The sequence below is a fragment of the Nothobranchius furzeri genome, chromosome 1, assembly GCF_043380555.1.
Source record: "Nothobranchius furzeri strain GRZ-AD chromosome 1, NfurGRZ-RIMD1, whole genome shotgun sequence".
Taxonomy (NCBI): Eukaryota; Metazoa; Chordata; class Actinopteri; order Cyprinodontiformes; family Nothobranchiidae; genus Nothobranchius; species Nothobranchius furzeri.
In genome coordinates this window covers 82,324,149-82,341,475 of record NC_091741.1, presented here as the reverse complement: position 1 = coordinate 82,341,475, position 17,327 = coordinate 82,324,149, and the positions used below count along the sequence as shown (strand labels likewise).

Here is a 17,327-nt window from a genome sequence, read left to right as displayed (position 1 = left end):
TTTTGATATAAAATTGTTGAAATAGCTCAAAATTTGAAGAAGAGGTTCAAAAAGTGTACGGAAGAAGAAGAAGAAAGAAAGAAAGAAAGAAAAACAGGAAAACAATAGTTTGAATGCTAACAATTAGTAAGAAGGGGGACACGGATTATGTTAACCATTTAGATCAGGGTTAACCAATAGTTCTATTTGCTGCTCCACCACAACTGATTTTTTAATCATCTCCTCATCAAGTCGTTCTGTGGAAGCCTGTTAGTGACCCCTTCATCAGGTGAGTTGGGACACGAAATCAGCAAAAGTTGGTTTCCATAGAGGGCTGGAGTTGGTGATCTCCGTTTTAGGCGTTCTCTGTTCACCAAATTATTGAGCAATAAAGTTTTCAGAAGAAAAAAAACCCCAAGAGAAATTTCACAATCTGATTGGTGGATCTTTGTCCACGTGCTCGTTCTAGTATTTTGGTTGGACGAGGAGTTTTCACAAAAGGCGGAAGAAATGCTAACCTTGACAAGCAATCAAATGAACACATGGGTAACTGAAACTGTTCGTTTTACCTTTAAACATCTCATAAAAGACAATTAGATATTACCGTTTCAGCTATCACAGTTCTCGGTAAGCGTTAGGACTTCGCCACCCTCTGGATTATTCTCTGTCAGCGGCGCCTGTCGTTAAACGATGAAGTTTCCTTTTCTTATTACTGTCAGAGGCTGTGAGGCTTTTTGCAGAGTTCAACAAAAACAGTTTTTATTTCAAATTCCCAGACTGCGGAGCTGTGCTTTGAGATGCAGCAGCACTCAGCTGATTAAAGACGAGAAGAACTTCTACATAACAACTCCCATCTTCTACGTGAATGCTGCTCCTCACCTCGGACACCTGTATTCTGCTGTAATAGCGGACTGTTTACACAGATATAAGCAGCTTCAGGGGTTCAACTCAAGGTTTGCTACAGGTAAATTCTTCATCCACCTTATTCTCTTGTGTTCTTGCAAGTGATTGGCATCCAAAAAGGCTCAAATCAAATCTGGTTTCTGTGGAAAGGTTGTGCTAATATTAGGGATGCACCAATACAAATTTTTGGGCCGATACCGATATTACTATCCCTGGTATGGCCGGTAATGAGATATATATATATATATATATATATATATATATATATATATATATATATATATATATATATATTCTGAAATCAGCAAATTTTGTATAGACTGACAATTATGCAAGATACGTTTTTGAATGTTTTGCTTTATTTCTATAAAGTGCAATTTGCAATACGTTATGTACACACACAACACACACTTATGCTTCTGAGATGATTTCCGTCACTGCCACATAAACAATTAAACCATCACCCCCTCACCCTCTGAAACAGATACACAAATGGAAACAAGACTGAATAAATATCAGTTGTTAATATTAGGGCTGAACGATTCTGGAAAGTAATCTAATTGCAATTTTTTTTCTTCAGTATTGCAATTGCGATTTAATTCACGATTATTTTCTTAAGGGACTTTTCTCCTATTTTTCAACTAACGGAAGCAAAATAAATCTATGTAACATACTGAATATAAACAAGTTTATATATCTGCATATTTATCTACAAATAATATCAACAAGTTTGTCTACATAAACACTCATAAGTAAAGACAACATTTTGTATTTGAAGATGCAATGTTGCGCAGCCTGGAGCACATCCCTTGAAGGAGCATAGGTATTCGTATCAACTGTAAAAATTTATTTGCAGGAAAGAAGTGTGTCCCATTTACTGAAGTCTTTTGTGTTTAGAGTTTTTGACGTCTTGTCCATGCAGAGCTTCCGTAGTTCAGTTACATCCATAGCTGCTAGTCATATAACTCAGTGGAGGTAAAGTCTCTTACGGTCGTTTGCTAGTGTAGCGTACCCAAAGGTCAAGTTTACATCAAAAATTACCAGAAATTAACTTTTTAATTTGCAGACACAAGCACCACATCTGTCTGGCCCCCAAACAAGAAAGCACTGCATAAGGCCTCGTTACCGAACAAGGGAGCCATAATATCTTTGCTCAAGGTCTCATGCAGAAGACGAGACCTCCTCACTCTGAATAAAGTTCATCTTCCTTGAATCATAAATGACTTTTAAAATGTGATTATTGCATAAGTGTCATATAATCATCTCATGCTAAATCCTAAAGTGTGTGCATAATTTGTGCATCAATCAATGATGTGTTAAAATAATATTTTTCCTGCAATAATTCATTTTAGATCTTAAACTACACTAGATCCTTTGCAATTGGGAAATCTCCTTTTGTCACATCACAATTAATTGCATATGCAATTAATCATTCAGCCCTAGTTAATATCGGCCCAGTTTGACTTATCGGACCGATACTGAAATGTAAAAAAACGACTGACATTGGCGATACCAATTCTGATATATTGTGCATCCCTAGTTAATATCTTACCTGTTGTAACATAGTATAGTTATAAATGTATTGTGGAGAGTAAGCAAGTGGTTCTCTCACATTTGTCTAAAAATCTCCGCCAATAACACATTTCAGATCGAAAGCTAGAGGCTGACCGATATGTTCAATTTTTTCTATGTCGGCCAAAATTCAGTCTCAGGGAAGATACCCGAGGGCAGGGGCGAGTGTTTTGTGATCATGTTGCGTTCAAAACCTAGCTTGTTCACAGACTCGCTATATCAGCTTTAATAAAACTAAACATATGAGACAAATTAACAATTCAGCAGTTAGGTAAGAACTATGTGACACAAAATAAAACAACTGGGGAAAATGTGATCTCGGGTGTAATTTTTGCTTTTAGTCTTTTTCCAGTTAATTTATTCCATATTTAATTTTACATTTTTCCAGTTTAAATTTACATTAAGGTTTTATCCTTGCAAAATTGTAATCAAATCTATTCGGAAGGTGGGGAGAGTGGCCGTGTGATGTAGAATGTGGCGTTCAATGAATCATTTTTTACTTACAGGTGATACCTTGTCATCTTCATAATTGCAGGAACAGATGAACATGGCTTAAAGATCCAGCAAGCTGCTGAAGCTGCAGGAAAAGATCCCCTTACCTTCTGCACTGGTGTGTCAGAGCGATTCAAACATCTGTTCAGCAGCTGCAGCATCTCCTTTACAGACTACATTAGAACCACCGAGCTGAGGCACCATCAGGCTGTGAAGCATTTCTGGTCCTTGCTCTGGAACCAAGGGCTCATCTACAAGGGGGTTTATGAAGGCTGGTACTCCACGCAAGACGAAAGCTTCCTTACGCCGTCGCAGGTTGGCAATGCTCTGGACTCGTTGGGAAAGGAGGTTAAAGTGTCACTGGAGAGTGGGCATAAGGTAACTTGGATTATTCTGTAAAAACCTTTAAAAGGATTTAATTACATTGTAAGTTTATTTGTTATTAGGAGCAATCGCCCAATAATGTTGTGCTGACTGTCTTGGGTCATCCCAAGGTCAAGTTCCTCTTCTTTATGAATGGAAACTCCAGATGTTTTTATAAATCTACTCAACTGTTTTCCAGGTGGAGTGGATGAAGGAGGAGAACTATATGTTCCGCCTGTCTTCATTTCAGTCTCAGTTGGTCGACTGGTTAAGAGGGAATCCTGGGGTTATACAGCCAGAGCGCTTCTACAACGTTGTTCTCCAGTGGCTGCAGGAAGACCTTCCAGATCTCTCCGTGTCTCGACACAGAAATCGCCTTCAGTGGGGCATCCCGGTCCCCGGAGACACCGAACAAACCATCTATGTGTGGCTGGATGCTCTTGTGAATTATCTCACTGCCGTTGGTTATCCAGATCAACATGACCAATGGTGGCACAAAGCTCATCACGTTATTGGAAAGGATATATTAAAATTCCATGCCATCTACTGGCCGGCTTTTCTTCTAGGAGCCGGACTCCCGCTGCCACAGGTCATCCATGTCCACTCACACTGGACAGTAGGAGGAAAGAAGATGTCTAAAAGTTTGGGTAATGTGGTGGACCCTCTCGAACACTCGCAGAAGTTTACAAACGATGGCATGAGGTACTTTCTGTTACGCCAGGGAGTCCCAGACTCTGACTGCGATTACACACAAGACAAAGTAATAAAGCTGCTCAACGCTGAGCTTGCAGACTCTTTAGGTGGTTTGCTGAACCGCTGCACAGCTCCAGCGCTAAACCCAGATCAGGTTTATCCCTCTTTCTGTTCTCAGTCCTTCCACGGTGACCAGGGAGGCAGAGCTGTAACAGATGACCTCCACATGTTGGCAGCAGTCAAAAGTCTCCCAGCTGTGGTTGAGAAGCACTATGAGAGTATGCATGTGTATAAAGCTCTGGAGGCCATCAGTGGCTGTGTGAGGCAGACAAATGGGTTTGTTCAGCGCCACGCACCATGGAAGTTGGAAAGGAAGGACAGTCGAGACCGGCGTTGGCTTGACACTGTCCTCCACGTGTCCCTTGAATGTTTGAGAATTTATGGGACTCTCCTTCAGCCGGTGGTGCCAGAAATGTCTAACAAGCTGCTAACTCGACTCGGAGTGCCACCGGACGAAAGGAGCTGGACTGCTCTGAACTTCCTGCCAAGGTCTCAAGGACTGGACTCTCCCTTTGAAGGGAGACCTCTAGGACCTGAGTCAGGAGTGCTTTTTAGTCGCTTGGAAAGTCAGAATAGAGATAAACAAAAACCAACAAAAACAAAGAAATCTGCAAATACTAAGTGAAGTTGGTTTCATCTGTCAGTATAATGAAAAATTATAACAGTGTCAGGGTTCAGTTACAAGAGTTGGCTGTTAGATTTATTTGAATCTTTGGAGCCAAACTGTGTTTCCGGGTTGTCTTACTTAACTAAATCAGAACCTTTACAAACCTGTTCCTGTCAAATTATGTTCAGAGGATAAAAAAAAATCTTGAGACTTCAATCTATGGCAGAAAACACAAGTACAAAAATTGACATGATATTTTTAATGAGAAGTACACAAAACTGGGAAAAAATGTACAAGGTAAATAAAAAAAATGCATTATTATAATTTGTGGTATTTTTTTACATAAGTTTTTTTTTTTAATGAACCAAAATTTAACCATCAGACTCATTTGTGATAAACGATAATTACACATCTGAAGTCTTGGTATCTTCTAATTGTTGCCTTTATAATTAAGGTGGGTTTTGGCTCTTCATTGTTGTTTTAAGGTGGTCCTTTGTGTCTTTCGCTCCACCTGCCTACAACGGACTGGATATATTTTACAAAACATGGCTGCCCCACAAAAACAAAGACCTCTTGTCCCCACAGCTATTAACATTTTTAGTAAAACTGATTGGTGCCCTGTCCTGGTTGTGTATCTGAAAGAGGAGATAAAGGATATTTAAAAGATTGAAACCAGAGAGGAAGTTACTGAAGGCAGGCTTGTGACTTACTGGAAAGTTGTTGTTGCAGTTGCCGGACCAGAGCTGCAGTCTGCTGCTGCTGCTGAGTCTGCTGTAGCTGCTGAGTCTGTGGCATCCCATGTCGATGAAACTAAGAAAACAAATAAGCACAATTTTAGCAATAAAGTCTCTCCTTGTTTTAGCTTAACTGATGCATTCTGTTTTAGCCAGATTCAGTGCTGTTGAGTATGCTTCTAAGTAGCCCACATATTTCCGTTTCTAATCGTTTCTAAACAACTTAATAATCTAAAATATAACCTATTTGAAACAATTAAACAAATAAATAGTCCATATATTAAAAATAACATGCAGTGGGGCAAAAATGTTTTTGGCAGCCATCGATTGCACAAGTTGTCCCACCTAAAAAGATGGTGTGCAATTTTCAGGAAATCATAATGTATCTATCAGTTATTAAGAATTTACTTGTCTAATGGTGCAGAAAATAAGAAGCCTATGAATGTAAATATACTGGCCATGACCAGCCACAACGACAGAACTCAGTCGTCGGGCGGATTCTACGGTTGTCATTTAAACAGTCTCTGCATGCAAATGGATAAAGCTAGGACCAATCAAACAGAGCTGGCCCCCATGCAAAATAAAATTAGAGTAACATCCTATTTTTATTGTTCTAAAACAACATTTCCATTTAAGATATACTATCATGTTACTATAATCTAATTTTCTCATTTGAACAATATAACAATATTCTCACATTAAATTGAAAGAATGTGAAAAGCAGTGGTGGCTGGAGAGAAAATATCTTGGTGGGGCGACTTGTGACAAGATTTACCTTCTTAGTCCTAATAATAATACATTTCTAAATGAACAGTTGAAAAATGACCACACTTCCAAAACAATAGTTAAATTACCTTCCCTTCTCCAAATCAGCGGTTTTACAGCTAGTCAATTTTCAAATTTGCTGATAAAGTAGACAGAATAATACTGACATAAATACACAAGCCTACTGTGTGGGCCTTTAAGAGGAAATGCAGCCAATAACTTCCATTTTTGTCATAGTTTTTTTTTTCCATCTTTCAGTCTTCAACAGCCTGTGTGTCTCTATCTGCTGAAAGCACCTCATGGTGCAATACTCAGATCTGCCAGTAGGGGACAGTAACATGACATAAAATTGAATGACATCCTGTTTTAAACCTTATAATTATATGAAATGAGAACAAATAAATGCATGTTACTGTAGCAGCTACATGATGATTACAGCTCTACCTATATTAAACCAACAGTGACTGTGTGAACGATGAAGTGACAGAGTGACTTCTAACATGCTAGCTAGTTTTCCGTAGAAGGGGTGCTGTGATATCATGTGATATACCTCAAATTTTACTTTAGTGCAGATAGCAGCTCTATGTTTCTGTATAATAAAATGCCCAGCTACAGTTGTGCAAACCTGTAGTGGAATAAAAAAAGCATGAACTACTATGGTACTATGATTGAAATATCAAAACTAGCTTTTCAATGACATACTCCCCCCTGATGTTAAGCACTTCTCCCGTATCCTACCACTATATAAATAAACAAAATCAAGTTATTAAGTATAATTTTAGTAGGGATGGACAATATATCGACAACAATATCGGTATCGGCCGACGTTAGTAATTTTTTAAACATATTGGTATCGGTCCAATAAATAAAACCGGGCCAATATTAACAGATATTTTTCTATCTTGTCTCCTTTTTTTTTATCTGTTTCAGAGGGTGAGGGGGGTGATGTGTATTTGATTAGTCATGTGACAGTGATCGTAATCATCTCAAAACCGTAAATGTGTGTGTTGTGTGTATATACCGTAAATCCTCTAATACAGGCCCGGGCCTGTATTTGACTCAAGCTCATCAAGCTCCAGGCCTTTATTGGAAGGAGGGCCAGTATTAGAGGCAGGCCTCTATTTCTATTTGAGCAAAATGAACTAATGGTTCGCTGGAGTTTTTGACAATTAAAATTGCGCCCACATTTTCAAAGTTAAACATTTCTTTTAACAACGGTAGTTTCTGCTTCAGCCATCTCCCCACTCCCCCTGCTTCAGCCCTCTCCCCCCTCCCCCTGCGCAGCGGCCGCAAACTCACTGATGCGCCTGCAGCCTCTCGGAGTTCCTGCTGCTCTAAACATTAAAATAATTATTTCATTTTCTGTTCCTCACTTCTGATGACCTTCAATGGTGTCAGTTTGTTGCAACCACCAGGTACAAAAACTAACTTGTTTTTATTTGACTATTTTTCTGTCCTGTCTGTTTATTATCTTCCTGCATCTCCTCTCAATCCTAAAGAAAAACTGCTACCTGGGTTCATGTATATTCACCTCATGAGTTACCTTTGAACTGCAGTTCTAAAAGATCTACTGACCGCAAAAACAGCGGAGCGCTCGCTGTTTGGCGGCCGTATCAGTGATCAGTGCGTCGGAGGACAAGGTGATGCGGGCAGCGCCCCGCTCCACAGCATGCAGCGAAACGCATCAGGCGCAAATAAAAGACAGAAAACATTAAAGGAAATGAACCGACATGAACGATCGCGTGTTAAATTAGTTTTTGAGGTGGCGACACCTGATTGTTACTGTGGCCGTGCTCAGGAGGCAGATCTACCGACCGCGAAAACAGCGGAGCGCTCCCTGCTTGGAGGCCGCATCAGTGATCTGTGCGTCGGAGGACAAGGTGAAGCGCCCCGCTCCACAGCAGCGATACACATCAAGCGCAAATAAAAGACAGAAAACATTAAAGGAAATGAACCGACATGAACGATCGCGTGTCAGTACCTACGGTCTGGCACAGCGCGTTGCCCCCCCCCCCCCCCCCCCCCCCCCCCCGAGCGCAGGAGCTTGTCACCTGCTGACAGCAGGCTGCTGTCTTTTCCGAGGGCTGCACCTTGCCGGTCATTATCACGTGACAGCGACAGGCATAAAAAGTCACTATAGTGAAGTTGACTAGTTCATACACCCCCTACTGCTGCTCTCCAGAGTGTTCTGCAGCATAATCAGCACGTTCTCTTTGAACTTGATAGTGTAATGACCTGGCTGGGGTTGTAAGCCAGGTGCATTCTGGGTATTGTGTTATATGTGTTTCCTATCGTTCTGCTAGTTCCTATGTGCTGATTTGCGTGTTGTGTGAGTGTTATGTAAGCCACAGGGAAGGTGATGTGTGTTCTGTGGAGCGGGTTGAATTAGCATGGTTAACTGACACCGTGACTCTGTGTGGTAGGAGCGTGATAGAGGATCGTGTCTGTAGCGTTACAAAGCGTTGAAGAAAAAGCCTAATAAAGGTCTGTGTGAACCTCTATTGGCTCCTGCTGGTTGATTTGGGGACTATAACCCTGCCGCTGGGATGCTTGTACTTGCTTGTTACCACATTCCACCCGGCCACAATAAGAGACCGGCCATTATTCACCTCCGCTGACTCCGACACCGGCCAAAATTGGAGACCCGGCCTTTAATTGAATACCGGCCTGTATTAGAGGATTTACGGTAATAACGTAAATTCAGCTTTAATAATTTTCATTCTATACAAAATCTGCTGATTTTAGAAGCATTAATGTCAGTATATCGGTATTGGCAAATATCGGTTATTGGCCATAACAGTGATCTTAATATCGGATATCGGTACATCACTAAATTTTTGTTTTTATTTTGAACTAAGAAAAACTAATTAGAACTGGACTTTTATGGATTATACTGGACAATTAAGTTTTTTTATTGAATAAATAAATGTCCAACCATTAGGGTCATTTAAAATTCTACTATATTTTGCAGACCAGAGGACAACTAAAGGCTTTTATGAGTCATACTTACCATGGGCTGCTGAGGGGGCAGTGGCTGCATGTTCAGACCCTGGTTCTGTGTTTGACCTGGAGGAGCCACGGCTGAAACCTGCTGCTGCTGTTGCTGCTGCTGCTGTGAAACCTGCTGCTGAGGAGGAACCTGCTGTTGCTGAACCTGCTGCTGCTGCTGCTGTTGCTGCTGAGCTTGAGCCTGCTGCTGCTGCAGAAGGACAAAAGTATTACAGCAAGAGAAACTAACTTCAGTAAAGTTATGTCTAAATTCATCGGCTTCTCACTCTAATGCCCTTCAGAGCCCCCACTGAAAAAAAGGTAAAGCTTCCAAAGAACGTCTCAGTTCACTGAATGCACCAGCTTGCTTCTCTAAGGTTTTAAGGTTTATTTTCTCTTTTTCAGTTCTTTGAAATGTAGTGATAATGTATACGTAACAGAAAAAAGTTAGCCTTTCAGATGAAGCAAAGTTTTCCTTGTCACTGCTTTTTCTTTTTGTTATTAAAACGACAACAACCTTAGCCTAGAAATGTAGAGAGACCGTAGCAGGAGCAAAAGTCTCTGCAGGTCAGTCTAGCCACACTCCACTAGGTCCTCAGCAGGCCTGAGCAGTCTCGCAAGGGCTGCCAAGTTTTCCATGCATGAGAAGGGTATGGGGTGCCTCGTGTCACCTCACTCCGCTGCACCACAGTTGGATGTTGGACATTTGACAGATATACACTCATAGTTCACCACAGTTAGCCGGAGATTTTCATGCCGTGTGCTGCACCAGAGAGAGACAGCGGTCAGCTGTGTTCCGGGGACTTGCTCATGAAAGCGGTGGTCCGCTTAGGGACCGTCAACAGTTTCTAGTCTTAATTAAATTATTGAAAATCAATTCCATGTTGTCTTACTGAACTAGACCAACGAGGCACAATAGTTAGAAACATATTTCATACAATCTGACCTTTTTTTTATAAGTAAAACTTTTTTGTCAATAGCTTACAGGTAAATTGATTAAAATACTCCAACCTAATTCCCAACGGTGTTACTAAGCTAGACCAATCCCACAACAACAGCCTTTAACACATTTCATACAGTCCTGTACATTTTTTATAGATTTTTATGAAAAATTAAGTGATTTTCTTCAAAAACCTCCAGGTAAATTAAAACATTACTCAAAACTAATTAAGTATTTTTTACTTTGCTAAACCAATGAGACACAACAGTTTTTAACATGTTTAATTGAAAGAGATCCTTTTTATTAATGTTTTTATGGCGATTTCTGTATTTTGCTTCAATAGTGAGCCTAAGTCACGCCCATCTTCTTCCGGACCATGGGTCCCCGGAAGAACGAAAAATTGACTGCAAGTCAGTGGGACTAAATTTGTTATTTTCTAATGGAGGCAAAAGTTATTTTAGGTTTTGTGTGAAAATACATCCAGGACTACAAATGCACATCGCCAATTGACGTAATCAAATCAGACATGGAGAAATGATGAGGAAAAGTGGCTGTAAAATCAGCCAACTTCAAATCCTTCCATCAGGAGGAAAGAACCACCATGAAACTGGCCATTTGGTCAGTAGAAGCTACGCTAGGGGAGAGGAGATTCTATGGTGACATCATATATGTGACTTGCCGATGTCTGATTTGTAGTCATTGTAATTACAAATTGCTTTTCATTTAAATTGAAGTACAACAGAAGACGTGCTGGAACCAGACAGCAGCGCCAGCTCAATTTTTTTCTTAGTTCCAACAGGGCGGCCAGACAAGCTGAAATTGCATGTGGAATATGCTGGCCACAGGAGGCGATAGGGCCTGGGTGGCCTTTCATTAATCCTGTAAAGGTTCGTTTCAACACATACTGGCTCAAGAAAATCATTTAAAAATATGAAAGAGTAGCAAAGTATTCCTTTAAAAGTATCATGTTTCTTATTTAATCTGGATCCTTATCTAAGGCCAGGGTGCCTTTATGCTCCTGTTCATTAAAGGTGCATGAAGAAAGAATGACATTCAGTGGTCAAATGTGGGTACTGCAGTCTGTATTAAAACAAATGAGTCTGCTCTGAGCAAACATTTCCAGTTACAACTCAGCACCAGAAGAGTCTTGATGACGAGCAAAGACGAGTCATACACAGTAAACTGATGAGTAAATTAATTTCACTGTAGTATCGAGTTTTTGCTAATTGAAAAAAGTAGCTTTAGATATTTTTACATCCGACTGTGTCCTTTTAATTCACTGTTGGCATTGTTAGCTCAGCTTTAGCCATTAGCCTTCTTTATCCTATTGAAGCAAAAAGATGCCGAGGCTTCTTAGGGGTACAAGAAATAACTTCTGGGCTGCTTCCTTTAATGGCCAACATACCTTCCACAACTCTGGAGCGTTTTGTCAGCCAGTGTTGAATTACAAAAGCCAGTGCTGCAGTGTCAGATCAGCACAGAATTGGCAACCCCACAGGCTCAAAGAATGTGAAAAGTGACTGTGTCCGTTTTTGACCATTGTGAAAGGAGAAAAACTGACAACCGCCCAGCCGGCTGAGAAGGAAATTTGTTTCAGTGTAACTTTCCTTTCAACATCATTGAGACATTAGACGGGTTTGTTATTTTTTTCACTATAAATTTCTTACTTCTTGTACCTTTAAGCTCTTACTTTAAATCAGAGTTGAGTAGACTTGCTTATCTACATTGTTTTATTGTTTTATTTTGGTGTATTTGGCAACACCTTAACCCATACACTTACAACACAATGCATATTTTAAGCCCTACTTAAATGTTGAGTACTTGTAATTTTTTTCTTTAAAGTACATTTGAAAATGTATACTTTAACACTACTTCTTGAATACTTCAATTTTTCCTTAGGTCATTTGCACCCCCTTATCTGTACTTTTACTTAAGTAAAACCATCAAGTATTTCTTCCACTACTGGTCCAAACAAAACCAAGACCAAAATGGATCACTGCCATCTTAAATCCAAAAATGTCACAGTGGTGTATGTAAATGATATTTCATCTAGTTGGATAGATTCCTTTTTACTACAACATCCATAATTCAGGTATTGGCAGCAACAACTAGCTGTACTGGTTCTGGTACAGCAGGGGGCACTTCCAGCAGGAGCATCATATTTCTGCCAGAAACAGAAAGTGTAAGGTTTAAAAATGTTCCAATTTTAAGGCTAGAGTTTTTTCAAGAAGGCTAAATCTGCTTAGAAAGTTAGGCTGCTCAGACCACGTCAAGCTCAGAAACTTTAATTTCCAGGCCTTGTAATCATACTCTATCCTTTTATTATTAAGAATAAACTAAACCAAGCTAAAACCTGTGTAAACCAGTGATCAGTCTCTTACTCGGAGTGCTACTTGTCTGTTGTAATGTTGCTGTTGCTGCGCTGCTTGTTGCTGCTGCTGTTGCTGCTGCTGATCTGCCAGCATCGGATTGTGCCTCAAGCCAGAATACACTCCCTGGGGTCCTGTTTGGCTGAGACCCTGCATGACAGGATTCGACTGGTGGGTTTGAGGAAACCTGAAGTTTACAACCCCCCCCCCCCAAAAAAAATGAACAGGAGCAAAATTAGTAAAGATAAAGACTTAGCTTTAAATTTAAAAAAGTAAAAACACAAGACTAAGCAGCTGCTGTCCTACAAAGCTGACCTTGGTGTTGTTGGCATCTGCACGTAGGGGCCTGGAGCCTGCTGGAGAACATATCCATTAGGCCTCGGCTGCATTTGCCTGTGAGGATCCACCACGGCGGGGTTTGGTCCAGGATGGGTGCTCTGGAAGTTCTGGTTCCCATAGGGGGAGGAGGAAAGGATTCCACCACTCATGCCCACGTGGGGTCCATATGAGGTATAGCTCTGAGACTGGATTGGAACAAGGTTGGTAATCAATTGAAATGTTGATTTCTCAGCTTAGTTATGTGGTCAACACTTGAAGATGTCTTAAGCCGGGTGTACACTGTGCGACTTTTTCACTTTTTTGAGCCGATTTTCCAGTCGTGCGAGAATCCACGACATCGGGGCGAGTTTTGCGCCGAGCGGTCGTGTAGTGTACAGGGGGTTACGAGAGGCGATTAACACCACGTGACCAGCTACCGATCAGCAGTCGTGAGGTCGCACGGACTTCTGGCGTGTTTAATATTTTGCTCGTCCCTCGTGAGGGTATCGCACTGTTGAAGCAGCGCTGCGAGCAGCTGCGACCCAAAAAGTATCAGAACCGCTCACGGCGCATGCGCAATCATGCATCAACGCCGCTCGCTATTTCCCTAATAACACACGCTGTTCGTTTTTGTTTCTACACGTTTTTTTACTCACAAAGATTGTCAAGAAAGCGTGTTTGTCGTGTTCATGTCAAATTAAACTGATCACAAAACACAGATTTACTTTCTTTATTTCGTTTTCCTAATCCAACCCCCATAAATCCCTGTGTGTCCTCCTGCAGCACTCCCGAAGGACAACAGGCAAAACAAGACAAAAAAGTCTGACGTGTTGAGTAAAAACGGCTATTTTTAGCATATTTTTAGGGCCGACGTGTTGCTACCAGACGTACAGTGTGAGCAGTCAGGTCGCATCCGAGAACTGGGTCGTGCAGTGTGAGCAGATGACTCGTGAGATCTGCCCTGCGAGGAAGTCGTACAGTTTGAGCTGAAGCTGAGTGCTACGAGTGAAAAAGTCGCACAGTGTCCGCCCGGCTTTAGACTAAAACGCACCCACCTGTGAGGCTTGCATTGCCGTGTATGGTTGGTTAGGAGCCATTTGCCTCATGGGCTGTCCATGAGCTTGGCTTTGCTAAGAAAAGTGATTGTAACATTAGTTCGAGTAACAAGAGGATATAAACATCAGACGGGATTATTTGATCGGGTAGGAACAGGCACAACTCACCAGTCTGTACATTAACTGCTGCCGTGGGTTCTGGCTCTGAGCCATGCTAGGTGGGGGCTTGTAGGGCATTTGGTATGGCTTGTCAATTCCAACCAAACCAGCCATGTTGGGTGGATAGCTGGGTCGAGTGGGTATCATTTTGTTTATCATGTTACGCGGAGGTCTGTACGGAGGCTCCAACCCTGGACCTCCTGATGGAAAGGCACAGGAACGTAAAACCAAGACTGGGTTTTGCTTAGTCTCCAAAACTAGGCCTTTGATGATGCTGTGGGCTTACCTGGAGGCAGGGGTTGGTTCTGTGCCAACATGCCCATGGGCTGTGGGTTGTAGGGTGTTCTGCCATATGGGTGGCTCTGCATTAACTCTGGGGCAATGTTTGGCATGTAGTTCACACCTCCTGTTGCACGATTCCCATAATCCTGTCAAAGAAAAGCCAGTTAACTCCCTAATTCTAAATTAAAACATGCCTGTTGGACACGAAGCTACTCAGACCTCTGTTTTGGTAGAGGAAGACTTCTTCTTTTTGCTAGGCTTCTTCTTGTTCGACTCTGGAGGAACAGCTGGCACATTCTTCTCTGCTTTCACCGTCTCCATCATCTTCTTCTCTGGCTCCTGAGGGACAGGCGTCAAGGGTTCCTCTTCCTCAGGGGGCAGAGGGAGAGGCTCCAGGTAATAGCTGCGAGGTTTGGGCTTCAGGTGGGTGTGGTAGAGCAGGAAACGCTGCTGCTCCTCAAATTTAGTGATCTTCCGGTCCACACGTACAGTTCCAAACCAGCCCCAGGAGAGAGGGGCTGAGTGTTTCAGACCCTCAAACACATCCCAAGGAGAAATCTTCTGTTTGGTTGATACTTGAAGGCCCTGATGAACCAAATTACACATTTTAATCAATAACAAAAGCCTAAAAGACCTGAAATATTGAACATTAGAAAATTTAAATGACCAGTGTTTCAAAAACAAATGAAGCTGTAGAAGCAGTGATGATTAGCCTAACAGTTGCTTTTGATCATTATGACAAAAACAATGTCTTTGCACTGTCCTCTATTTGTCTCAGAACCACCAAATCTCCAAGTTCTAGCATTCATAAGAACCTAACCCAAAGCCATTGTCGATCGTCATGTTGAACGAGGAGTAAAGTGTGTCTACCTCCTTCTCAAAGCCGGCGATCTTGTTGCCCTTTGTGTCTATTAGTGAGCCTTGGGGTTCACAGGTGATGACATCACGGGTTTGTTTCGGTAGCGGCAGAAGCTGGCGAACCTTCTCCAAACTTTCTGACTGTCGATCTCCAAGCTCCTTCTGTACGAGTAAGAACAAACGGAGCAACAATTACAAAATCGTACAACCTCAAATGTCAAAGATTTTACCTTAGTCAGAACCACTTTTAACCCTTCGAGCTGGAGCGTCCCCTAATTCTGGGACAAACAGGTGAAGCAGCAAAAGGCCTAGAGCCCAAAGTCATTAGATCATCAGCAGCCATATTGTTTGGCTATTTTACTGTCTGGAAACATATTCTTGAATAGTCCGAATTACCACGCATTCTAATATTACGCAGTAAAACTCAAAAGTTGCTCTTGCTTTCCTTATATAATATATGCTCATACAAGCTGACAGCTTAACAGCTTAATTGCACTGAATTATTTAGATACTTAATAAAAATTAATAAAAAAAATGTTAATGTCTTTAATAGTAATGATTTATTTTGTATATTGCCGATTGAACGCTGCAGAGTGGTTGGAGAAACGGGTTTCAACTCACTCACTCACTTACACACACAAACACACACACACAGGGTACGAAATTAAATTTTTTACTCACCGGCCAAGCGGCATATTTTTTACCGACCAAAATTCTAAATGATTTAGATCTACCTAAAGCATGTTACTCTATATTATGTTGATTCCAGACAGAGTGACAAAATAATTAAAACATCAATTAATAAGAAAAACAACTCTTTTGTCATTTTTACTATTTATTTATTTTTAGAGATGTTTTTATGAACTCTTTCATTGAAATCTAGTCAGACTCCTTGTTTTCTCTGTCCATGAAGTCTGGCCTCCTGCTTCTGACACCGTCTTTGTGCCAAAGCATTACAGCCTCATTTGGGTCCTAGTCCTTGATCTCTGGAGAACACAGCTGCACCATGAGAATATCTGAAAGTGTGTCAGGGCTAGGGTTGTCACGGTAACGGGTGTAGCAGTAAACCCCGGTAAAAAAGTTGACAATAATAATAACCGTCTTGTTTTAAAAAAAAAAAAATCTCGGTGGATTACCGTGGCTGTGGTGTAGGCGCGGTGACCCTTACCAGCCACCGTATCATCTGCTGAAGTAGCCGGCGGCACATGCGCACTTTGTTGTTTACAACCAAAACTTTCTTGAAGCTAAAGCTGAAATAATGGCCAAAGGAGATGGCAGCACTTGGGACATTTATTATCCTTCAAAGAAGAAAAAGTCAGAAGTACGGGCATTTCTTGGATATTTGAAGAATGCCGAGGGACACACACTTGACCTTTTTAAACCCCAGGACAGCAGCAAGTGGGAACTGGAGGATGGAGAGAGGCAGCGGGCAGGACACAGGATGAAGACGGGGGGAGGGTTACGCTATAGGTTAGGCAGAATTGTTTTTTTCTGCTTTTCTACAATGACTGGCCTAAACTTCTTCACCATGTGCTGAGTCGTGTACCACACATGCTTTTTTGCTACAGAACTCACGTGTCCACAGCTTTTTGCGTAGTTTAGAGGGGTGAGTCATACCAAGGTAATTAGATGCCAAACTGCATAACTGCCAAGCAAAGTGTGTACAGGTTGGCAGGTCTGAAACTAGAATAAAAGCCCCTTGATTATTGCCGTAGCTCAACTACACACTTGCACACTCTTTCAGCCCCCCCCCCCCCCCCACACACACACACACACACACACACACACACAGGTCCTACCCTGAGCTTCTTCACCAGGTTCATGTAAGCTCTCTTGTTCTCCTCCATGCTGCCCTGGGAGATGCTGGACATGTCAGCAGCCAGCGTGCCATTTATTAGCACACTTAACATGTCCAACACCGTTGTGAACAGCTCACTGCAGAAAAGAGACGGAGATGAGCACCAGACAGGCACATTACTGACAGTGACTTTGGAAACTCCCTGTAGGCAACACTCACTTGTTGGACTGCATATCCACCGTGCCGCTGCTGATGATGTCGAGGAGAAGAACTGCCCATTCAGTGGTCTGCTGGGTGCTCCGCTGCACCGTATCAAACATGCCTCCAACCTTAGCAAGAAAACAAAAACGCTTCATGAAATCTTTTATTCTAAGAACTCAAATCCAGACCAA

At 41.7% G+C, this 17,327-nt stretch overlaps 2 protein-coding genes across 3 annotated transcripts in view; one reads left to right on the top strand and one right to left on the bottom strand.

The window, feature by feature from the left end:
* The first annotated feature begins 450 nt into the window (after positions 1-450).
* mars2 (methionyl-tRNA synthetase 2, mitochondrial) lies at positions 451-4,993 on the top strand. The gene is made up of 3 exons (XM_015949641.3): positions 451-943; positions 2,990-3,324; positions 3,509-4,993. The coding sequence occupies exons 1-3, from the start codon at positions 670-672 to the stop codon at positions 4,685-4,687; spliced, it is 1,788 nt and encodes a 595-aa protein (XP_015805127.1). The 5' UTR covers positions 451-669; the 3' UTR covers positions 4,688-4,993.
* Positions 4,914-17,327, bottom strand: part of med12 (mediator complex subunit 12) — a 37,327-nt gene continuing 24,913 nt past the window's right edge. For both annotated transcript variants that reach the window (XM_015949610.3, XM_015949628.3), the window contains exons 32-43: positions 17,155-17,264; positions 16,937-17,072; positions 15,150-15,299; positions 14,499-14,864; positions 14,284-14,425; positions 14,007-14,197; positions 13,839-13,913; positions 12,781-12,989; positions 12,478-12,652; positions 9,179-9,367; positions 5,380-5,479; positions 4,914-5,304 (exon numbers count right to left, since the gene is read on the bottom strand). In XM_015949610.3, coding sequence (XP_015805096.1) covers positions 5,267-5,304; positions 5,380-5,479; positions 9,179-9,367; positions 12,478-12,652; positions 12,781-12,989; positions 13,839-13,913; positions 14,007-14,197; positions 14,284-14,425; positions 14,499-14,864; positions 15,150-15,299; positions 16,937-17,072; positions 17,155-17,264 — 1,881 coding nt within the window. In that variant the 3' untranslated portion in view covers positions 4,914-5,266. The remainder of the gene's footprint in view (positions 5,305-5,379; positions 5,480-9,178; positions 9,368-12,477; positions 12,653-12,780; positions 12,990-13,838; positions 13,914-14,006; positions 14,198-14,283; positions 14,426-14,498; positions 14,865-15,149; positions 15,300-16,936; positions 17,073-17,154; positions 17,265-17,327) is intronic.

Coding starts and splice junctions, on each gene's coding strand:
- mars2 (XM_015949641.3), top strand. CDS start 670: ATGAAGTTTCCTTTTCTTATTACTGTCAGAGGCTGTGAGGCTTTTTGC. Junction 944..2,989: donor CAACTCAAGGTTTGCTACAG/GTAAATTCTTCA, acceptor TCATAATTGCAG/GAACAGATGAACATGGCTTA. Junction 3,325..3,508: donor CACTGGAGAGTGGGCATAAG/GTAACTTGGATT, acceptor ACTGTTTTCCAG/GTGGAGTGGATGAAGGAGGA.